At 39.5% G+C, this 24,317-nt stretch overlaps 1 protein-coding gene and 1 long non-coding RNA gene across 5 annotated transcripts in view; one reads left to right on the top strand and one right to left on the bottom strand.

Moving 5' to 3' along the window:
- Nucleotides 1-755: 755 nt before the first annotated feature.
- Nucleotides 756-24,317, bottom strand: part of P2RY8 (P2Y receptor family member 8) — a 38,272-nt gene continuing 14,710 nt past the window's right edge. For both annotated transcript variants that reach the window (XM_063392446.1, XM_063392445.1), the window contains one exon: nucleotides 756-5,779. In XM_063392446.1, coding sequence (XP_063248516.1) covers nucleotides 4,638-5,711 — 1,074 coding nt within the window. In that variant the 5' untranslated portion in view covers nucleotides 5,712-5,779 and the 3' untranslated portion in view covers nucleotides 756-4,637. The remainder of the gene's footprint in view (nucleotides 5,780-24,317) is intronic.
- Nucleotides 5,571-24,317, top strand: part of LOC134548083 (uncharacterized) — a 45,325-nt gene continuing 26,578 nt past the window's right edge. For all 3 annotated transcript variants that reach the window (XR_010079698.1, XR_010079697.1, XR_010079696.1), the window contains exons 1-3: nucleotides 5,571-5,690; nucleotides 6,329-6,498; nucleotides 7,212-7,312. This is a non-coding gene — a long non-coding RNA (uncharacterized LOC134548083). The remainder of the gene's footprint in view (nucleotides 5,691-6,328; nucleotides 6,499-7,211; nucleotides 7,313-24,317) is intronic.

Here is a 24,317-nt window from a genome sequence, read left to right as displayed (position 1 = left end):
TCTTCCAGCCTCAGCCATCCTGTGATCCTGTGACCTGTCAAAAGGGCTAAGTGACAATCAAGTTTGTGCCCCAGGCTGCTCTGACTTTGGAACAGCTTCCTCCAAGATGGTAGCAGGCTGAATTCCTTTCTGAATCCTCTCTGGCAGCACCTCAGCAGTCAGGGTGGAAGAGGTCAGGCTCCAAGGTGGTTCTGGCAGGCCTTAACTGGGAGTGTGAGATGGACCAGAGCAGAGTCAAGGGGCTGTCTTGCTTATGGTGTCCTGCCTCCAACAGTGGCATTTCAAGAGAAGGGAGAACAGGGCAATCACATCCTATGACTTCCTCTTAGTTCTCCTCCAGCCTCTGACAATTTTAATCCTCAGGGTCTTCCCTGGCCAAGGATTGCCTGTTTAGTAACCTACAGTGGATTTCTTTTCCATGTTCTTTTCCAGTTTCTCTGGACCAGTGTACTATGTGCATCCACAACATTCTTGGGAAACTTTTTTCTAACTATACTGTGTGTTGTGAGATATGATCTTTATCTGGTTTTAAGCCTAGATCTCATTAGCCTTAATATGTTGTTCACCAATTATTGGGCAAAGTGTGTCATCTAAATCAGCTTTTGCACTTCATTGAGGATTTTGTAGCCCTCTTTCCTGCCTACCTTATATTATCCCTTTTCTGAGATGAGCAACCCCAAACTATTTAACTTGATCTTTCCTAGTCCTTGTTGATCCTATTTGTGACAGAGGCCAGAAGTGCAGAGAGTAAACTAGGTATGGGTGAACCATGGATTTATAAGACAGACATGAAGTTCTTAGAGATCATCCAAAGAAGCACTACAAAGATATTGAAGTGTGCAGAGGAGAAGCTTTGTGAGGAGCATCTGAAGGCACTTGGTCTGTTCAGCCTGGAGGTGACCTCATTGCAGTTACAGCTTCCTTGTGAGGGGAAGAAGAGGGGCAGGCAGTGACCTCTTCTCTCTAATGACCAGGAGTAGGACCCAAGGGATTGGCCTGAAGTTGTGTCATGGGAGGTTTAGGTTGGCTATTAGGAAAATATTCTTTACCCAGAGGGTGGTTGGGCTCTGGAACAGGCTCCCCAGGAAAATGGTCACAGCACCAGCCTGACAGAGCTCAAGAAGTGTTTGGACAGGGCTCTGGGGCACATGGTGTCACTCTTGGGGATGGTCCTGTGCAGGGCCAGGAATTGGACTCAATGATCCTTGTGGATCTCTTCCAAATTCATATATTCTATGATTCTATGATTCCCCTTGTGGATCTCTTCCAGCTTCATATATTCTATGATTCTGTGATTCCATGACTACTGCCCCTCACTGTCCATTCCCAGTTTCCTCCAATGCCCTGCTTCAGGCTGGTGGTGGGACAGGCTCTGACTGCTAGGCACCTTCAGAAATGCATAGAAATTAAAAAATATATATCCCTGTAGGGCAAGGAGAAGGATTCAAGTTACGCAACATCTCATCAAAGTATTGATACTTTTAAAATTTGTGTGAAGGGTCTATGACAATGCCAACTTCTCATATATATATCTATCCTGGAAAAAAAATCTGAAAAAAAAAGAAAAAAATCCACAATAACAAGGAGAAACAGATTATTTTTATTTCATAACTTGGTTTCCCTGCCCTCTTCTATGTTTGGAAGTTTTTCACATGTGGCAGGTAAAAACACAGGAATGAATCTTAGATCATGTACTTTTTTTTTAAATTATTATCATTATATATGCAAAAAAAAATCAAGCACATTCATAGGTTAAATTTCTATACAGTAATTAAAAAACAAAACCAAACACAAACTCCCCTCCCAGCCTCGAAAACAAACAGAAGCCTTTACTTTCTTATCTTTTCAGTAAAATTACATTAAATACATAGTAATGCTTGCAAGTAAGCAAGGTGCCGAGGACCTGTATTCCCGAAACTGAACGTAATATAGACATGAACTTCTCAATAACCTCACAAATTGCAATTGCATTGATATGTATATATTTATATGTATATATTTATATGTATATATGTATATGGATGTCAGCTTAAACTCACTGATCAAGGAGGGTAGAAACCATTATTCTTATGATGCTCCAGAAGAATATATATTTCTAGGATCAAAGAACAGCATGATGGGCCTCTTTTAATAATAATTTATTCTCTTCATCTCTAATAAAAACTCTCCAAGACTTCACAGTATATGCCATAGAACTTGAAGGATTGCTGTTGATAGGTTCATTTTTACATTCCTTTCTCAAGGAACAATCCCATTGAGAAATCTGAGCTAACTGTAGGCTAGTTAATTAAATGGCAGTGTACTCAAATGATGCATCCTTCCTGTTCCTTTTTAAACATTTTCAGAAAAGAGATGAAGAATTATGAAGAGCTGCACGAGGCTGGAGAGAACATTTTCAGTCAGTTGTGAATATCTTTTCTCACTTGAAAAAGGAGCAATTTACTATTTTTTGAAATACAGTTGGTGTCCAAAGTGCAAGGTTTCTGCACTTTTGTCTCTATTTTGTGTCAGTTATAGTTCAGGCACTTTGCAGCATATTTTAGGAGGGATTATGCATGTGAGGACCATGTTCAAGATAAAACAGAATCAAAGTCTGCATTAGATGTCACAGAGGTAAAGGCTTTCAATGCAATGATATTTCCATGTTACAAAGAAAAAGGAGAGAGATTTCAGTATAAACTTCAAAAAATTTTCTGCCACAACAAAATGTGGAAAACAATGAAACATTCTGATAGTGAGAAAGCTGGAACCATGTGAAAGTGAAAGAGTAGCTTCCAGGCAAATGGATGGGAGGGTTTAGGTGTTACGTATCACTAAGGTTGGCCTTGTACACAGAAAATGTGCAGATCAATTAAAACTAAGACTGTTAAATGCCACAAAACATTGAATATTTACATTAGCTTGTTAACAGTAATGCTAGGTCTACTCACATTTATTCTGCTCTAAAAACTGACAATACTTTTGCAGAAGATAGGACATTCAGATATCTCACTGTCCATGTTGTGGTTTTCCACCCTCCACTGTGAAGAAATTTATGATTAGTGGTGATTAGTGGTGGAAAATTGTTTTTTAGTCATGAGATATCCAAATAAAAATAGAAAATTTTAAGGCCTTGGGTGTTGCCTATTACTGAGGTACAGGAGCTCAGGAATCAATGCAGTACGTCTGAACCAACTATCCACAATGCTGCAGACAGCTTCCTCCTCAGTGTTGCATAGAGTTGCAGTGCAGCAAAAGGATATGGAGTAGCTTTGTCTTGCTTATGTGGGGGACTTGTCTGGTCTTTTCAGGTGGTTTCTGTCTGTCCTCTGTCAATGAGGGTCAAATGTAGGTTAAAAGCTGTAACAACTACAGGAAAAACTTATCTTTCTTCTGTCCCCAGTGAATGTTCTGTAGCAGTTGTCTTTCCAAGCACACAGGCAGTTGTTGATAAGTGAGAAGAATTAAACATGACACAGAATTTGTAAAGAAGCTGTAGAAAGACATTTCAGAGGAGGGCTCTGAGCACTGGACTGCTCAACCCACCTGCCATAACTTATTTTCAGGATGTTTGGGACAGCTCCCTTTCTCAAGTCCTATTTTCCTCTTTCTTTTCTTCTTTCTTCTTGTGTGCCTGAAAGATCCATTTCTGACATCTAGCCATCAGGAAAAGGTTTCAGCTGGTTTTTGCTGGCACAGAATGACTCTCTAATCTGTGGTTGAATTTTCATTTATCCAGCTGAAAATCTGGTTTATAATCTACACCATCTCTGTAAGGAAGAAAAACTCACACCCCAGGCTCTATGTAAAGCTAAATTCTCCTGAGAGGGATAGTTCTTCTGTGTGTAGCCTACAGTGAATTGGTGAAAATGACCATTTGATACTTACCACATAGAAGCAGCATTGGTACTGTAATAGGTTAATGTGGGAAAGTCTGTTTCCTTAAATAAACTGCTCCCCACAGTCCTGAGAAATTAATAATTTCAAGAAATGCAGAAGTATTTGCAAACGTTGATAGCTTTGCATTCATTGCAGGAGATGTTTTGCTGTATAAGATTGAAATAAATAATATGAGTCAACCTAAGCTTTTCAAGTGTCAGTGTGGTTTGACTATGATAGGCAGTTGGGTAAATGTTGTGGTGAGTTCACAGTGCCTGTGCGTTATGCATTAATAGTAAAATTCCATGCTACTTTTATTATTTCTTTTATAAAAATACAAGAGAAAAAATATATAATTAAAAAAATAAACAAAAACAAAGCTTAGCACATAGCTTAGAAAAACAACCCTCTTACTCCCAAGCCAGCTTTGGTGTATGCTCTATTTGATGTACATACAGTAATATTTCACATTCACTAAGAGTCACAAGTCTTTGGTTGACTATCATACAACCTGAGAGTAACTGTTCTAGACCTATCTCTTGGTCTTATGCAGCAAGGCTATTTCCAGGCTAACACTGTTTGATTTGCTTCTTTGCCTTCTTGAATAAACTCAGTTCCTTTAGCACTTCCATTTCTGACCAGAAAATACTGAAATTAAATTCAATTACAGCTTGAGTTCTGCTGCTGGAGCAAGGTATTTTCAGTATGGCCATTCAAATGGAAATGTTTGTGTCTACTCATGGGTATCACAGGTGTCTTTCTTCTGGGAATATCTAAAGCTAAAAAACACTTTCCTGCCTTTGCAAATTGACTTTTACTCCCTCTAACCCATCCATAGGTCCACTTGACATCGATCTGGCTGACATGGTCCTGCCAGAGAATAAACTTTCCCTTCTGTTTTCCAAGCTGTCACTGAGTAGTACCTTAGGGCGAAACACTTGCATGAATTTCTGGTAAAATTCTTTCGATGCAAAATAATAAATGAAGGGATCTATGCAGTTGTTGAAGCAACTGAGGCACAAGGTGAGCTTGTAGGCAGGGTACAAACTGCTGCTGTAGAATAGGCGGCTGATCATATGCGCGAGTAGGATGAAGTTATTGGGTGCGAAGCAAGTGACGAAGGACAGAAGGACAATTGTCGCCAGGTATATGGATCTAGTCTTTTGCCTACTACCATATTTGCTTGATGTCTGAATTAGCTTCCTAATGATACCAATGTAGCATCCAACTGTTACAACAAAAGGGATCAGGAACAGGACAACAAATAAAGTGAGGAGAAAGGCTACCCAAGCTGCAAAGGTGGGCAGCATATCCCATTTTAGGACATCAAAACAGGTTATAATCCCTAGTTCTTTCACTTCATAGGTCAGGTCTGCAGTTTCTAGTGGGTAGAAGGCTAGTAGCAAGAAAATCCACATAGCTAGGCAGGCAGCAAAGGCATATCTTTTTCTTCTCCACTTGATCAACTTCAAGGGGTGTACCACACCCACATACCGCTCCACGCTGATAAGGGTCATGGTCAGTATGGAAGAATACATGTTGGAGTAGAACATCACTGTCACAAGGCTGCAAAGAGTCTTGCCAAATCTCCAGTGGTTGCTTTGGAGGTGATAAGAAATCTGGAAGGGGAAACAGCTGGCCAGCATAAGGTCCGTGATGCTTAAGTTGATCATGAAGATAACAGAAGGTGTTTTGGGTTTGATGTGCCAACAGAGCACCCAAAGGGAGAACAAGTTGCCAGGGATGCTGACCAGAGCCACCACTGTGTACACAACTGGGAGGGTGATGGAGACTGTTTTATTCTGGAGCATTGCCAGCGTCAAAGCATCCAGGTGGGATACGTTTTTACCCATTATTCACAAGTGGGTTGTTGATCCCTGGAAGCCAGCTGGATCATATCATGAACACTTGGCTTGAAAACCTAGAGGAGAAATGTCAATTAAAAAAATATATATCAAGACAGAAATTAAGGACATAAATCATATATTAATCAACTAAAAAAAATCTTTAGTTTGACAGATTTTCCTGGAATGCACTAAATCCATTAAAGTTACTTTCTGAAAAGTCTTGCCTCCCTCCAAATCACCATAATGTTTTTACCAGTCTGACTTCTTCCTGTGTTGGAACAGCTACTTTTCCCTGCTGAATGGTTTTCTGATACTTAGAATCTTAGAATCATTACGCTTGGAAAAGACTTCCAAGATCATGGAACCTTTGAGCAAACACCACCATGTCAATTAAATCATCGCACTGCTTGTTGTTAACCAGCATCCCTGTTTTCTTTTCCACTGGGCAGCTTCCCAGCCGCTTTGCTAAATCCATTGTATCTATTCTAGATGTCAATCAAGATCTAATCTAGACCTTGATTTCTTTAGTGCACATCTTCTGACCTTTTTCCCTCCAACTAAACTGTGATCCATTTCAAGTAAGGGCTGGATTTTTAAATTTTTTTTATTTTTTTTCAAATTAGTGAAAGGAGGACATGCATTCAATGACTCTTGCTATATCTGAATATAAACAGAATATAAGGAAAAAAACATGAAAACCGGGGACAGATTGCAATTGTTTGGACTGGTTTACAGACTGGAGAAGCCCTCTTCTACCAAGAACAAGACTATTGAGCCTCAGTTTCTGCAAAATGTAAGTTATTTAAAAATGTTCTGTTTGCAGCTGTACTATTTGTATCATCTGTAATTCTGCAAAATTAGTTTCAGTTTTGCAGTCTGCAAAGCAGCCCATGCTTTCACTGGTTTACACAAATCTTTCTTGGCAGATGCAATAGCTCATGGTTTAGGCTATTTATTTTAAGCACCGTAGTAGCATTCAGCAGCTGCAGGAAAGAACCCACACCTCAATGTGTGTGCTTGCTTTTGTTAAGCTGCAAGTACAGGGTGGCAATTTCACAAAAGTACAGCATCGAAAAAGTGAAGAAATGGCAACAAATACCCAGAAAGGCAGAGGATACATCTACAGTAAATTCTGTGAAGAGGTGCCAGGCGATAACTGTGGGCATCTCTCTCCTTAATAACAGGCAGAGAGTGGGTTCAGGCACCACCTGCTTGTGGACTCTCATAACCTGCATGTTTTATTCCAAGCATCTTGTTGAACGGAGCTCTGCTGCAGGAGGTTAGATTAAAAAACATGGGTGCTATTTGGTGTCACTTAACCTCATATCTTGTTAAAAAAGAGCTTTAATTTGTGTGGTCATAGGTCATGAGCAGTGTAACCGGTCAGTCCCTCAAAGAGCCCAGTCTGTGGTGCTGGGAAACTCTATTGTTGCAAATAACCATTCTGGCAAAAACTGTGCTTTCTGAGAGAGGCTTTTACTGAAAAATATGCTTTCTGAACCATAGATGATTCCTGGGACCTGGCAAATGTGAAGTCTCTACTGGAGGCTCCAGTGCAGTAAAGAGATAATCAACTCAGAAAAACCAGAGTGCAGATCCAGAAAAAGGTACAGTTACAGCAGCAAGCACCTCAGAGGGGGCTTATTGTGGTTTTTTCTTGATCTGATCTATTTGACATAATGCTTCAAATGTCAGCTAAAAATATTCAGAAGTGGTGAGAGTAAGTATCAAGAAAGTTATAATGATTAATGTTGCTTCCAGCTGAGCTGTTGGAATCCTAGATAAAGGAACAAGAAAATAGGAACTGCAAAAAAGTCAGACGTACATATATCATGCACATGACACAGAGCAAGCATGTTTCAAGTAGTGAAGTGATCATCAGATGGGCACAATTGCAGAAAGCCCTTTGAGCCAAATCCGTTGCAAATGAAATTCATTTCCTGTCAGGGGAGTTCTATCAAGAATGAAACTAATTTTTCATTTTGCAGACTAACTTGAAAAAGCACTCACTGTCACATAACTCTTGGAAAAAAAAAAGGCTTCATCCTCTCTATTTCAACTCATCTGTCTGTGACTTATCATCCTCTCTATTTCAACTCATCTGTCTGTGACTTATCATAGCAAATATTTATTCATGAGTTCTATTGCCTCAAAAATCCTGCTCAAGTAGCATCCCTTTGTGCCTAACAACCCTATACTTCTCAAAACAAACAAAAAATTGTTGTCTATAGCAGAGCTACCACAGAACTCTAACAATACACCTCTGCAAATGAAAGATATTTGGTATCATAGGTCTGTAGGTGCTATTCCTATAGAAATTACAGGTACTTGGGAAGGTAGGAATATAGGTGAAAATTTCTATTAAATCTGTCACACTGGTCATGAAGGTATCTAATATGTCTCACATTTTGGTTTGTGTTAATCTCAAACGTATTTTCTTCTGTACTTGCTTTTTCTGGCAGAACATCTTGAAAAGAAGGAAATAAAAAAATGCACATATAGATGCTGCTAAATGCAAAACAGTCTCAACATTAACTGCCTGACTAAAGGCAAATTCTATGCTCTTGTGGAACACCACTGTCAGTAAAACATAAGTGCCTCCAAATATATGTACCTCTTGAATTTGAGTTGAAAGACCCCAGACTTACTGATTACGTGCCCACAAGAGCTTTCCAAAAGGGGTGGGTCTCCTTTACATCATTTTCAGTAATGAAGATGTTCATCACAATGAGCAGAAGAAGAATGATGAGCATTCCTTTAGAATCTTATGCAGGGGAGAAGGGGGCATGCAAAGCACACAATACTGATGTTGCATGTCATTCTTGAGGGTGAATAGCCTCTTGAGGAAATGTGGAGTACAGAAAATCCTCCTCCCAGTTTCGTCTTTCCTTTTGCCAGGTTCTTTCATGCGCTAATCCTGAATTCCTTGTCAAGAAAGCATGGAGTAGAAGAAAATCCTGCTCTGATTCATCCTTACTCATAATGATTTGCTTTTTAAATGCCCAGGTGTGTGGGGTTTGGCTGGGATAAGAGTTAATTTTCTTCACAGTGGCTGCTATGAGACTATTTTTTGGATTTGTGCTGAACACAGAGTTGACAATAGGGAGATATTTTTGTTATTGCTGAGCAGGGTTTACACAGTGCTTACAGTGAACACACTGCTTTTTACAGTGCCTTGCTGGCAAGGAAGTGGGGGTACACGAGAGGCTGGCAGGAGACACAGACAGGTAGTCCAAAGTGACCAAATGGTTATTCCATACAACATCATTACCAATATATAAAGTAGAGGGAGGAAGGAAGAAGGGGAGACCATTTGGAGTGATGGTGTTTGTCTTTTCAAGTAACCCTTTCATGTGATGGGGCCCTGCTTTCCTGGAGATGGCTGAACACCTGTCAGCCCATGGGAAATAGCAGATAAATTCCTTGTTTTTCTTTACTTGTGGGCATGGCTTTTCCTTTCCTTATAAAATTGTCTTTGTCTCAGCCCACAATTTTTCTTCCTTTTGCCCTTTCAAATCTCTCCCCAGTCCTACCTAGTGGGGGAGGTGAGTAAGTGACTGTGTGGGGCTTGGCTGCTGGCTAGGTTAAGCTGCTGAAACTACAATGTACCATTTCAAAGTACTTTACTGTTCCCATGGCTGTGTCTGTTGGGGTTTAATCAATGCTGGGTTTACATTTTCTTCTTGTTCAGGGTAACTATGACCTTCCCCCACTGCACCCACAGTCTCTGTCTGTCTCTTGTGGTTTAATTTGGAAAAGTAATACATCAAGAGAGAAAAGAATCTTACTTTAGAGGTTTAGAATTAGACTTCTCCTGTATTTTATGAGTTTTTTTCCATTTAATTTCAGTTTGCCAACAGAATTCCAATCAGTGAAGCTTGAACGGATTTTAAAACATCTACTCTAAGCTATGGTCTCACATGCATAATTTTTAAAAATATAATTCTGTTACATAAATTTCCCTATTAGAAATACCTATAACAAACATCACATTACATCAACATAGCATGTCATATAACACCACATAACATAACATAACATAACATAACATAACATAACATAACATAACATAACATAACATAACATAACATAACACAACACATATATAGGTCCCATTTAATTTCGTGAGACCTATATTTAAAATACAGCAGACCAATGCACATACAGACAGACTGAAATGAAAACTCAGTAAGGATTCTTCAAGTGACATGATTCAGCCCTATTGATATTTGCATCAGTCCTCAAGCTTATGACATGGAAGGAGAAATGTTAAGCTTTTCTGCTTGCCTGATTTCTGAAACTCTTAGTAGATGGATGTATATTAGTCTCATATTAAGTACTAAGCCTCTGGAGTAATACTCGCTAAATCCATGTAGGATGTTTTGCTACTCTTTGTACTCACTGGCTCATGGCACTCTGCACAGAAAACTCACTTGGAAATTCAGTGGCATCAGGTTTTCATCCAAGCTGCAACTATAAGCTAAGGTGACAGCTGCTTAATGCTTTTCTGACAGGAATAGGAATTTCTTACCCTTCAATTGACAAAAAATGATAAATAAAACATTAAAGGGTTACCAAAAATCAAACAGTAAAAAAAAATCACAAGATATCTGTGTTATTTCTTTGCTGTGGAAGAGTAACAGTAGAGATGTCTCTATTTTTAGAGAACTGCTAAATTAAGCTGATGTGATTTCTCTCTTACATCTATTATCTTCCTGTTGTCAGTGTCAAGCAATCCTGTGAAAAAGACTGAAAAGCCCATGAGTAAAGTAAAAATGGAAATTGCCAATTTATAAAAAAATTGAGATTTGCTTTGTGACTTGAGAAGGAAAAATAACTTTTAAAATATATTATGCAGCAGAAAGCCTTTCAAAACCTATTGTGTTCCATAATTTTTGGTTCACTACCTGTCAAAGCACTATTGGATGGGGAAAAAAAGTTCTTATTTCAGAAATTCTTTGATATTGTTACGCTTTTAGAAAGACACTTTTCTAGCTGAAGAATGTAGGATGGCATATTTTAGATTACAGGAAAAACAAGCTGAAATGCAATTTCAACTCAATTGCATTTCATCTAAATAGATTTAGAATGAAGCAAAGTGAAAGCACATGTTTTATTGTAAGCACTTCAAAAAATCCTATACATTTTTCATCAATGCAAGTGTTCCAGAAGAATGTATTTTGTTTTTTCTTAAAAGAGTGCTTTTTAGTATATTTTTATTTTACATTATTTTTTTACTTACTCAGTTTGATTACAAAGCAGTAACAAGAACTAAAGGGTTAGGATAGTTTATATCTATCTAATGGTAGATAAGACTAGAGAAAATGTAGGGGTTCTCAGTACAGACTGTTCCTTCTGGGTTTTCAACCCCTCCTGGACTGCCTGTATTACTAGTGAGATGACAGATGCGAGTAAAAGCGCATAAAACAAATGCTTAATTTCTGTTGTAGATTGAGGGTGAGGAGAAGAAGGAGTCAGGAGGGTAAAGAGCCAAGAGTCAGTAATCTTGAGCTGTGGGAAAAGTGACAAACACTTCACTATTTAAATAAAGCAAGGGATTTTAATATGAAGAACAAGAAGAAAAAGTGCCCTTTTGTAACATATCTCAAGTACAGTTCCTGAAGTGTCATTCATGCGATTCAGAGAAACACTTCTGCAAATGTTCAAGTTCACCAAACTGAGGAATGTAAATGAGTCCATCTCCGTCTGAATGTTTCCTAAACTGAACATGGGCCTTACCGAAAAAGGCTGCAGGTTTTGTCTTGATGGTTCTTGTCACCCTTGAAAAAAACTTTCATGCAAATTTTAGCTTGCACTGTTACACCTCTACATCTCCAAAAGCCAAGAGTTTGGTTCTTCTAAGTCTTCTAAGTCTTCTACGAAATTTCTTTGTATTTGAGCTTCCTTGTTATTTTAGATAATTTCTTCCTATTGTTTTGTTCTGAGTATCATTATTACAAAGGTCAGAAACTGTTGCCAAGCCTGTAGTTATGTTATCACAAGGGCATATTTTGGTGTTTTAGCCTACCTTTTAAGAACAAACCCATTTGCGAAATAACGCTTCTACTATCTGTTCACTTGTGTGTGCAAGTATTACTGAGCAAAGAAAACAAAACTGAAAGCATCTAAGTAGCTATGATATTCCTGATCTTCCATGCCATTTAGCTTTAAAAAAATAAAACTGTTCTTTATTTCGTATTTTTCACCAAAGATCCCTCAGATAAAGGACATAAGTAAACCATATATATACCTTCACTGCAAAAGCGGGCATATTTTTACTATGAAAATGTTAAGTTATATTCATTATATTAATCAAAAACCTTTTCAGAGACAAATGTCAGTCTTTATCGAAGTACACACAGTCAAAGTAAACCCGATGGTGGTTATAGCTCTGACCTCAAACCATCAGGGCAAGGTAAAACAAGAGTGTCTTTTCTCCACAAGGATTTCACATTGAGAGGTAAAAACCCCTCTGTTTTTTCAGCAAGAAAATAAAGAATCATTGCCAGCTTTCTTGTAGTGGTGGGATGCATACCTCTCCCCGTTAGAACTTGTTAGCTGTACCAATCTAGAGAAAAACTACTTTATTCAAAAGTGAAGAAAAATAATGCTGTCATTTCTACCTACTAGAGAGTGCTTCTGTTCTCCAGCCTGACAGAGCAAAAGCAGGCACTTTCCAAGGCTGAACTAAAGAATTCTTACTGTGAAATTTAAACAGACAGATGAAAGGCAAAGAAACTCCACAAGCAAATACTGCAGCAAGGCTTCAGAAGCAGCTAAGTAGTAAAATTAAATGTACATACCTACTTTCAAATTTCCTGTGTCTGTCCTGGACTATGCAGTTTTTCTGATAGTTGAATTTTAATTCACTTGAATGTTCACCTTTTCTAAGTATAAATTGGCAAAGTCAGGATTCTCTGCTGGTGTTAGCAACATTCACCCTAATTTAGGCAAGATTTGCATAAACCCAGCCACTGTCATCTGTGTCAATCAGCGAGTTCAGAGAGAAACTCATCAATGTGGTCTTTAAAACTTTTTTAAAGTTTTTTTCTGGAGTAGTCAGGTTCTTGGAAATAGTAAGTCTGTGGGCCAGTATTGACAAAAACTCTCAGCATCTGAAGTATGATTCTACAGTTCAAGTGCTACTTAGATCACAACATAAAGCAGTTTGCAGTTTTCTTTATCAGTGCACAAGTCAGCTTATAAAAATGCTGTGCACAAAACCTTAGGTCAGTTGAAACCTGAGTTGTGTAACTCCACTGGTAAATTTTGTAGGCTGGTATAAATTTCAGTCAGAGTAAGCATCCTAAACTGGATTTGAAGAGATGCCAATTTAGGGGCTAATAGCTAGAATATCATATAAATGTTGATCTTTCCTACATAAGTAGACTTTGTGAGCTTAATTTTTTGAAGACTGTTATTTTGAAAAAGATTAGAAAAGCTGAGGCAACAGAAGAATTCAACATATCAGCTCAGGAATTCATTCTATGGGATGTAGAGTCCTCTGTGATCAATGCCCATATGCACACTCGTACTTCCAAACAGCACAAGGTAACTTTCCTCTGGGTGAAACCATGCTGTCTTGCACAGGGAGCAAGAGCCATGCAAGCAGTTCCTGAAACTGCTGATTCCTGGCAGGGAGCCTTCACTTGAACAGACTACAGTGTTTGTCAGATGGTGCAGGGTCATGAACAATCAGCTTGTAAATCTCCCTTTAACTCCTCTGGCATTGTGCATTGTATGGAGTTATCCTGTGCCAGAGGGCCCTCCTGCAGGTACCTTGGCCTTGACTTACGGCAAGATGAAGACACGTTTTTATAGAACTTTGATGTAATTTCCTGATCTAGCTGAAATTTAAATAACGCATGAAGTGATTTCCTTTACATCTTTAAGTTTTTAAATATAGTCTGTATCCTGGATTGACAGACAATGGCTTCTGGTCATCAGCTATTTCCCTCCACAAGTAATTGCCTCACATAGCTGTTGTGAGAGTCAGAGGAAAAAGTGTAATCAATCGTTTTCCTTCTGACCTCAAATTCCAGGAAAAGAATTTAACAGTTTATTGGCACAAGGCATTTGTGGTAGACAATATGAGAGATTCCTAACAGAGAATCCCTCAATCTTTAGAAACTTGGCGGTCTTACACTGAATCTGTGTGCTCAAACTGGCATTTTCCAGCAAACATATATATATATATAAATATACACACGTATAAGCATATGTGTGTATATATATTCTGCTTGAAACCTTTACTTCCTATCTTTTCATCTCTCTTTTCTGTGAAGCTCTCCTCAAGTGTTTCCTCTCCTGATGAGGAAAAAAAGGAATTGAGGTAGAGTTGCTGCGTGCTCTAGAAGATTATCTTTAGAGATAAAAATTTTAAAAAAATTAAAAAATAAAAAAAAAAAAATTAAAAAAAGAACCTCAGATGATGTTTTTTCTCATACTTGCACTAAGGATATGCCAGTCTGTAGCTGTTTAGCTTATGATGGAGCCCATAAACAGGACAAGCCACAAAGTTTTGCAGGTATACCTGAAAGAATAATTTGGTGTGGCATTTTGGAAATGTTTTGAGCAAACAGTGTGGAGTAATTCTAAAAGCTGTATAACATACTGGGGCCAGAAATTGGAAGTAATATTTGTAGGGCTTTATCAAATAACTTGGTTGAGTGTGTGAGCTCTCTTCAAATGAGCCTTAAAAGCCTGTGCTGGATCCATAACAACAGGTGACTTGTGAAAACACAAGATGAATTGTTGTTCCTCCTATTAATTAAGATATATATGAATAGGCAAAACTCTTTCCACAGCAGTAGTACTAAGTGGCAGGATTTGGGTGTAGGTGGCCTTTCCTGCATGGTCTTTGTTGCAGTTATGGATTTATCAGCCATAGAAATCTAAGTATCTATTTTAGGGTGAGTTGGAAAGTTTACTGTACTGGGTGGATCTCCAGTAACTGCAGTATTTGCATATGTAGTGACTTCCACAGTAAATGCAGGTGTTTGAACCTGATTCCAGCCTATTTAAAACATCCTGTTGATTTAGATCATGATTTCCTGGAGGTCCATAATTGCCTGGAATCTGTCAGGATCTGAGCTAGTTCACTAAAACATAATTGACCCCTTTCACACTTGGATCACTCAGCTGCTACTTTTAAATGACCAGGTTAGCTTTTGCGTGAAAATTATTTGGCACAGAATAAGATCAAACGCATTGTTTTACCCATATCCATCTTCTTCCACCTGTGTGTCGAAGCCTACAGTCAGCTTTACATGATCATAAGGACTCAGAAAAAAATTATTTTGTCTTCTTCTGGTCCTGCTGCAGTTCTTGCTCAGCACGTATCATTTAGCCCTTACTGGCAGACCATGGAATGGACTGACCACTGGTCTCCCCCCAGGTGCTTTCTGCAATGTTCTGGCAGTGAACTCCTGCAGACTGGGTGTTCTCCTGACTCTCACGTCAGCTTTGAGTAATTCTCACATCAGTACTAGTGAAAACAGTCTTGGCTGAAAAATATGGGACCAGGGGCTCTGTAGGAGCTAAACTGATGTGCACTGTGCAGCCCTCTTGAATACCTTATTCTCTGCTCCTGAAAGGGTAAGAGGAGCTAGATATACAGAAAGAATGAACATCACTTCCTGTCAAACTGTACATCCTACTGGAAGGCTTTGATACAAAAATGGGCTGCTGGAGGCACTTTGGTATGACTGAACTGACATTGCATTCAGCCATTCTTCTCTTGTCAATACCCACTGAAAATAGGTGACTGCATATATTTCAGGAGGAGACGTGTGCCTGGGTTAACAAAGGACTAGGAGGCAGAAATGTATGTAATCCAAGGCAGTGGGAAATGTGAGCTCATTCCCCAGCACTTTGGACAATGCTTCCTTTCCAACTTGACCTGAAGGGACTGGTGGTTGAGGGTCACCTCAAGTCATCTCCATGAGAAATCTTGCACTGTCACAACTCTTTCCTTTGCCCAGTTTCTTTTACTGCTTATCGTCTCAGCCCAGAATGTGAATTGTACTACTGAGCTGTATATGAGCTGTATTTTTCTGGAGTGATGTTCAGTTGCTCATGTATATGGTCACGTGGTTGTGGTTCTCTGCTAGAGGAAGTTTCTTCATTTTTTTAACCAATTGCCATCACCACTCAGTCTCAGGTCATGGGGTACCCTGGCTGATTCTGCCTTTTAATTATGATCATATCATCTATGGAGGCCCAATGGTGTGACCAGGATGCAATTCTCTTAGGAGCAGTCCTGAAGGTCTGGTATTCATGCAGCTTGCAGTGAAGTCTGAGGCAGCTCTACGTTGTATGCACAGCACCTCGGAGTTCTTTGCTTCATAGGTAGAAGTAAGATCACTGTTTCCAAGCCTGAGCAAAATCACTTTGTTCACATGTGGAAAAAACTGAAAATTGGCTTCTCTGCAAAAGCTCACAGCTTATGTTGAGCATCAATAACTGCAGCTGTGCTGCTTGTGGCTGGCACAAGGCACAATATGGACTCACAAGTGCCTGAACAGTGCAGAGCTCATCTACCCAAAGACACAGTGCACAGGTAACAGGAACCTCAGAAACAGCAGATTACAGGAGCAGTAATGACCTCGTTTTAAAAGCAGCATCATATATGCACAGAAAGGAGGAGCAAAGAGCCAATGTAATTGCTACTTTCTCCATAACTTAACACTTTTTTCTTGACTCCTCTTCAGCTTGACAATTTACTACCAATTAGAGGTATGACTGCTAACATCAAGAAGTAGAGATTAAAAATGGGGAAAAAAGGAAAAAAAGATTTCTTAGAAAAGCTTCATCTTTGACCACCTGAGCTATCACACTAATACAAAGAGCTACAACAGGAATAGCACCCTGAAACCACATCTGCTTCACTCCTCTTAATATCCTCGAGTACAGGTGACACAGGAAGTCAAAGTTCAGCTTTTCAGCTGAACCTGACTGCAAGTGCCATGGTAGTCAGGGTTTGGTCTTCTCTCCAGTCCTCTCTGCACTTAATTAACTTAAATAAGAGAGAAATTTGATTCTATCCTTGTCTAGCATAATCTTTCTGCTTTCTGCTTGGAGAAGTATATAAGTAAAGTCAGATATATGCTGATACATTATTATAATGAATGCTACCTGTGAAATAATCACAGGCAGAAGTCAAATGTTCTGGACCTGGTTTGTGTGGGGGAGCCAGTCTGGGTCTCTCAGGCTGACAGCACAGCACCCTGGTGTATCAGCCACTCCTGCCAGTTGTGTATCACCATCAAACTCTCTGAGGCTGCAGTCTGTCCCTTCACCCAGGTCATGGATGAGTTAGTTGAACAAGACTGTCCCCAGCACTGACCCCTGTGGAACACTCCTAGCAATGGGCTGCCAGCTGGACTCTGCTCTAAGGCAACTTTGATGAGTGGTGCAGGTTATATGCTTCAATAAGATACATATAACAGTAGAGCACTAGGAGACCGTTCTTTGGAGACAAAATTTGAGCTGTTAGGAGCCCTAGAGATCTCTAAGTGATGTGCTCTGAAATATTACTGCATTCCTGCACTTTCAGTGTGTAACTTGACAACCGACACATAGAAAAATGATATAGATGGACTTAAGAATAAAGGAAATGTTTGGTGCAGATGGTGGCATCAGGAAAATATGGTTTGACCTAAATTAAAATAGGGCAATAGTTTCTGTTACTGAAAATTAATGTTATTGTTTTTAAACTAAAAATTAGAGAGAGCCAACTGGCACAAAAAAGTGTATAGTTCAGGATGACAAGTATTTAGTGGTGGGAATGTTATTAAATCCTCTGTAGTCTTAATAAAAAGGACAGGAAAAGGTATTAATAAAGTCCAGGAAGGAACTGGACAAACAGTTGCTACATGTGAAGTGTGTGAAGCACATCACATAAAACAGTGAGCCATAAAAAAAAAAAAAAGATACATAAAAAACCAGTTAAATGAAAACTGTAAAAATGCTGAGGCTGATTGCCTTGGTTTTCAGCTGGGAATCTGACCTAATTTAGGCATCTGAGAAGTCTGATGACAGAAAGTGACCATTAGGAATGGTATGGCCAAGGCACACGCTGATACAGCCCTGCCAAAACGGGCCATGCTACTTTAAGATCATTACTGTTGCATTACTTGGAAGCTTTGTGTCACATCAGTAAATAATTCAGCTGCATCAACAAAAGACCAAATTTCCATGGGCAGAAGGCTGTGACTGGAGCACTGCATCATCAATCACTTAACAGGGATGGTAAACGTGGCAGCAATGTTCTTGAGATAGAAAAACCAGCTGTGAGAGCAAACAATACGGAAATAACAAAACCTTTCAAGTACCCCTAACCAAACTAGGAAAATACACTCTGGCGATGTGTGCCTTCAGGCACATCCAATGTGATTCCTTGTGGAAATCAGCTGTTCAAGACCCATTGAGGAGCTCCTCACAAGATGAGGATTAGCAGCTTTCAGCTCAGGCCTTTGCCATCTGAGTCTCCACGGCAGCAGGAGCAGTCACCTGGGGTCTCCTCCTTCCCAATTGAGACACCAAAGAGCTTTGGCCTATCGACTATTGAAAATAAATTTCTACAACTTCAACTGCTTGACTGAGAATCATTAGCAAATGGCAAGCTTGAAACTTGGGCTCCCATGGGGGCTTCCCTATCAAAAGGTTTTGGTTCTCTTTTTCACTCTGTTGTAGTGCCGTAGGTTGTGAAGGAGAATTGCTGCTGGAAGCTCCTTTGCTGCAGACACCTGATGCTTTGGCAGTGGCTGAGACGTGATCCCAGCCACCACGCAGCAACAACAAGGATGCCCTCAGCTACCTGGGAGTAGAGACAGGATAGGCCTTCTGAAAATGCAGCCTGCTCCCAGCTCACAGTGAAGAAACATCAGCGCTATCTACTTTCTCACTTCTCTTTCTGAGAATAGCAGAGGTTATCTATTTTTTACTATTACTTAGTTCCCAGCTTTAGTCCCAGTTTTGGGACTCATTGCTTGTGCTTGCTTATGAGAAGTTCAGGGGCTCAGAGCCATCACAGGGTTTTCCCACAGAGCTGCCAAGGCTGTGTTCTCCTAGCCCTGCTGAAATGCCCTGGAATTGGCCCACTTTCAGCATGTGCACAGGGCATCCAGCCAGCATCTCTGTGTGGCATCGGCTGGCAGGGGAGAGGCCTGGTGGGGCACGCGAGATAAAGTCACCCATGCTTGTGACAGTCACTGAGCACTGCAGCCTGTGGGGAAGTTAATGTGGTTTGGCAAGCAAATGAGGGGAAATGCCAGTGTTTTGAAGCTCTTTCAGGGAACTGAAGGAAACAGACCTGAGTACTTTTTATTTTAATATCTCAGAAAGACCTCTATAAAAACCTAACGGCAATGTACTTTTCATGAGAGCAACTTTAGTTTCCTTTCTTCTTTGTGTGTTTCTCTGTCTTACACTGCTTTATCATCATACAAATATACAGAGAAAGAGAGAGATAAAAAGGAAATGAGTTTTAAGATTTAAAATAGACATATTTTATTGAAGATTATGGTTTAATAAAGGTTATGCACCACATTTCCATGAAAGAGCCTTGAAAAGCAAGATAAATTCTCAGAATCCCTTCTAGCCCCATCCATCCACCTGTCCATGCAGGTAAGCAAACCATAGTTCCAACATACTAAAGATAAGAGTGCAGTGATAAAAGATGTTTCACCACACAATGTGGGGAAAGTTTCTTACAAGTTAGGCCTAGCTGCTCAGTAGAGGTTCCTCTTTCCATTCTCTGAAATCCTTTAAAAAAATTGCACACACAAAAAAACAACTTTCAAAAGCAGTTTCCTCAGTTCAGCCATCCCTTTACTCCCATACCATCTCTACAGATGCTTCTTAGATGTACTGTAAGCTACCTGTAAAAGTTACTTGTGTTTGTACTGCGTGGGTTGATAGTTTTTAGAGCATTCTGTTACAGCGTGATGTAAACTAACCTACACAAAACCCTCAAGACTTGTCATCTAGTTTTGTTTACCTGTTTCTTTAATGTGAAAGAAATCTATACCTTTTTTTACCAAGACCAGTAGAAAGAGAAGACCTAGCAATTCACCAGCTCAAACTTATCCTTTCTTTTTAAAGGTTATACAGTCACAACAGGAAATATTTTGAAATGGTTACACTAATCACAAGACAGAGTACTTTTTAGTCTGAACATGTGTTTATATGAGTCCCCTATTTTTAGGTCGCATCACATGCCAACACCTTGCCATTGCCATTTGTATTAATAACATTTTTTTTCTGGGGAATTTTCCCATTTCTTTACACACTTGATGCAAAACAACATTTGGAAAACATGCTGATTTTAACTTAGGTCCTCAGAAGTCATCCAAAAATTTAGGAATCTGTCCTTAGCAGTGCCATTCCTGACTGGTTTCCCTGCACCCTTCTGCAAAAGCAGAAGCAAACTTGTCTCCTGCTGAGAAAACTGCCAGTGAGAACCTAGCAACAATACTTTGATCAGTATGTCAGTGGTCTCCCCAAAATGCCACTATATCCAAAGCAACATGACTCTACATTTGAGTAAGGAGCCATCTTATTACTGAACATGCCTGTGTAAAAGGATTTGGCACTCCAAAACCACTTCTGAAGTGCTGGGATGAAGCGGACTGAAGGCAACACTCACAGTGAGCTTCCTCATTATTGCTCCTGCAGAGAGCCATGTCAGTAAGGAGGTGAAAATGTTAATGACTTCTTTAAATCTCTTTGTGAAAAAGCCTCCTTGCAATTACAAGAGGTAGATGATTAAGAATCAGGTCTCTTCTGAGGGTTGACTGGATTGACAAGAGTTGACAAGACTGTAGGTGTGTTCCTGAGGATAAGTAGAACATCTTCAATTACAGTGCTCTCTCTCACTTGCTCAATGCCTTCCAAAAAGTCACTTTCCTACTCTGATACAGTTTTTCTTTAAATAATACTAATATTTTTTGCACAATTCAGTTACCTTGCCTCTGATGGTTCAAGAAATATTAGTGTCTTGCTTTGTAAATGGTACAAGTTATAAGGAGAACATTTTAAGTGGCTTTTGAAATTGAGCAGTTCACTGAACTTTAAATAATGATATAATGAGGCTTCCTAAATCAATTATCAAAATAAAAAAAAAATTTTCTTTTATATAACTATTTTTTAAATGCAGAAATATTTTTTGTCCATGAAATGTAATAATGTAATAATATCCGAAGGGGAAAAATCTCCACAAACTTCAGGGTACTAGAAGATTCTCTGGTTCTCAAATGACTGAATACCTCATATTACAGAACCAGTGTGTTATTTTGTATGCTGATTTCTGATGTCTCGTTCTTGTTACTAGTGAAGCAATAGTTCAGCTGAAAACCAGACAAAATACTTTCTTTAGCTTTCTTTAGAAACTGGGTGTAAAAAGAGATTGTGGTTAGATTTGCTCAATCACAAAAAAAAAAAAAAAAAAAGACACAGGAGAGCAGCAAGAAGTACCTAGTGGAGTTAAACCACACCTACTCTGCCTCGTGTTGTAGAAATACAAGTTTCTACACCTGCCTGCCGAGGAGTTTGCATGGCCCCATCTGAGAGGTCCCCATCTCATCAGCTCATAATTAGGCATTTTACCATGAGATACAAAGAATCAGGACACTGAGCAGCAAGAAAGCTAGACAGAAACACCTTAGCCTCTGAGAAAGCTTCAGTTTTTGACACTTTGTGGAGGATTTCGAGAGACCTCTAGATACAACCTTATATTACCCCTTAAATTTCTGCTGCAGTGAGATGTCTCCCTCCATCTTATCTCATAAAACCCAGAGGTATCCAAACTAGGAACAAGAGCACTATTCACACTTCCTAAATATCACACAATAGGAATGTGGGAGATATTAATTTATTTCTCTCTTCAGACTGATGAGATTTAAATCTACACACCCCATCAAGCAGCAGGATTTTCTATTTGTTACTTCATAGAAAACATATAAAAGATGTTGAAATAGGAATTACATTTTGGATATCTTCTCCTCTCAAGTACTAAACAAACACTACAGTTTTGAGTGCTTTTCTCACCCATGAAATTTATATCCCAGTGGTACCATGCAACCTGGAAGAAATTCAGCTGCAGGAGTAAAGACAAGTTGTAGATAAATAACAGTATGAGTAATGCATTTCTGCAAGAATGCTTGGTTCCAATCAGGGCAGGTATACATCCAAAATCTGTAGGGATTTGCCTAGGTATCCACAGGACTAAAGAGCACACATAGCATTAACATCTTGCTTCTTTCTGTATCCCATGGAAGATGTACTCCAATAAGTGTTTTGGCAATTATGGTATACTGGGTTCTCAAACTGATGCAGCACAAGGAACACTCTTCCCCCGACTCAACAACTGTGGTTAATTTCAGGCATCCAGCCTGAGCTGGGTGTTAGGATATATGGGCTTAGTAACTGGGGTTCATAGTTTTTATAATGGCACCTTTAGCAAAAGCTGAGCAGCTGAAGACCTCAGTCTTGAGTTTTAGCACTTAGTGACAACAAAAGAGTATTTGGGCTCCTAAAGCCTTTCCCAGTGCTAACATAAAGGTCAGAAATTGGAAATTACACCTGTGATGAAAGTTTTCTCCCTCAGTGTAGGATTGGACTGGATCCCAGCAAGCAGGTCAGGTATAGGAACATCCAGAGGCCTGATGCTAGGCATATAATGTGAGTCACAAATGCACATTTGCTTTGCCCTGCCTCCTGGGATTATGCCCCTTTTGCAGAAGAATCTCTTATGCTCCTAGCTAAATCATCCTTTGGTGAATATGGTCTTCATCCTCTAGTGTAAGAATCAGTGGCAGTAAAATAAAAATACTTGCCTTTTCTGCTTTTACTGCAAGTATCAATTGCTTTTCTGTAGTTCAAGAACCCCCGCAGGTCTTCCAGAATGTAATGCCACTCAATCAGTCTTCCAGATCATGGAGTTAAAATGTCTTCCTACACTCTTTGAGAACAGATATCCTGCCCCAGCAGACTAGGAAAGACACTCAGCATAGAAAAGCTACCTGAATCAACCCCACATTTTTCATCATTCTCGCAGGCAGATATAAGGTACTTGTGGAAGTGTGTGAGAGTGAATTTGGTAGGTGGGTGTGATGCTTTCATTGCAAATCACCTGGCTGAGTGTTCATGTATCTTTTGCCCCTGTGACAGGCAGGGGTGAAGTAGGGCTGTTTCTTGTCGAACAAAAATTCCTGATTTCCTGCGTTGTTTAGATGAATGATCACCTCATGAGTTTCAGCTCACAGGAGTATAGGTAGGAATATAGGTATCTATTTGCTCTACATATTGCTAAGATCCTTTATACATTTCCCCTGCCTGTCTGGAATGGGAGAAGAACAGCATAAAGATCCCATACCTACACTGACTACATTTTCCTGCCAAGGTGGGCAATTACACAAGGAAATACCTAGGAGGCCAGGCCAGAGAAAATGACTCAAGGGAGAATAAAAGCTGTGCTCATGGAGCTACAGCAAGGCTCAGGTTGGCCTCAGAGCCAGGACCAACCCAATGTTTTTTTAACAGAACGAGGCTCACAGGACATAGATGGAGGAGATTACACACACACCTTCTTGTGCCAGCACAGGACCTCAGCTACCTCTTGTGACCTCCTGGCATTTCTGGCATGACTTAACTCCTACCAGTGGTCTGTGGATACATCACTGTGAAGGACAAGGTTTGAGGAAAGCAGCAGAGGATCAAGTCATTTTTAGTGTTGTGTGGTGACAACACAATGCAATCTGTGATTCAGGCTTTCAAAATAAAACTGTCAGAAGGATGAATGAGCAGACTATAAGATTTTCAGTGGTAAGAGACTGACATCACCTCTCTCCCTACTCCTAGCAAGCTGTTGCCAACTCTTCAACTCTGTCTTGATGAAAAGATACCTTAAAGTTTGCTTGGCTTTCATAATCCCAGTTGATTGGAAGGATGCAGATTGTCTTATTCACAGACTGTAAATGAAGAAGTAAAGCACACGTAGAGATTATCTGTGAAAGAGTTAAGAGGAAGGGGGAGAAATAAGGAAGTAGTGGTTGAAACAATCTGCTTTTAAGCAAAGAAAAAAGTTAAGAAATACTTGATAACACTTTAAACGGTGTATAAACAACACAGAAGAGCCCCAAACTGGGTGTACTTTTTGTTGGTGGTTTTTTTTCCCCTGGAGGTGTGGGTGTTCATAAGTAGTGGAAACTGCAACAAGAGCTTCAGAAATGGAAACAATACACTTTGAGCCAAAAAACAAGCAGTTTTCTCACCCATCCAGACTGAAACATGAAGTGAAGGGATTATTTCTAATAAGGAGAAGAGTTTGGTGTCCAAACCCTTGCAATGTAAGGTAGCACAATTTTTCAATCTATTTATTTAATTTGAGATCAAGTAGATCAAAAGTATATAAATCAGAGCAAACACATTAAAACCCTTTGTGGGGTTTGCCACAAAGGACACTGGGACTGTCAGTGTCAAAAAGATAAATACAAACTGATTTGCAAAGAACATTTACATACTCTGTAATTCTGATCTGAGAACGCTCTGCTGGCTTTTAAAAATTTGTACCATATTTGGCTGTTTCTCCACAGGGGAAATACTCCTGTC

Source organism: Prinia subflava, chromosome 3 (assembly GCF_021018805.1).
Source record: "Prinia subflava isolate CZ2003 ecotype Zambia chromosome 3, Cam_Psub_1.2, whole genome shotgun sequence".
Classification (NCBI taxonomy): Eukaryota; Metazoa; Chordata; class Aves; order Passeriformes; family Cisticolidae; genus Prinia; species Prinia subflava.
The sequence above is the reverse complement of the archived record's forward strand: the minus strand, read 5'-3'. Positions and strand labels throughout refer to the sequence as shown.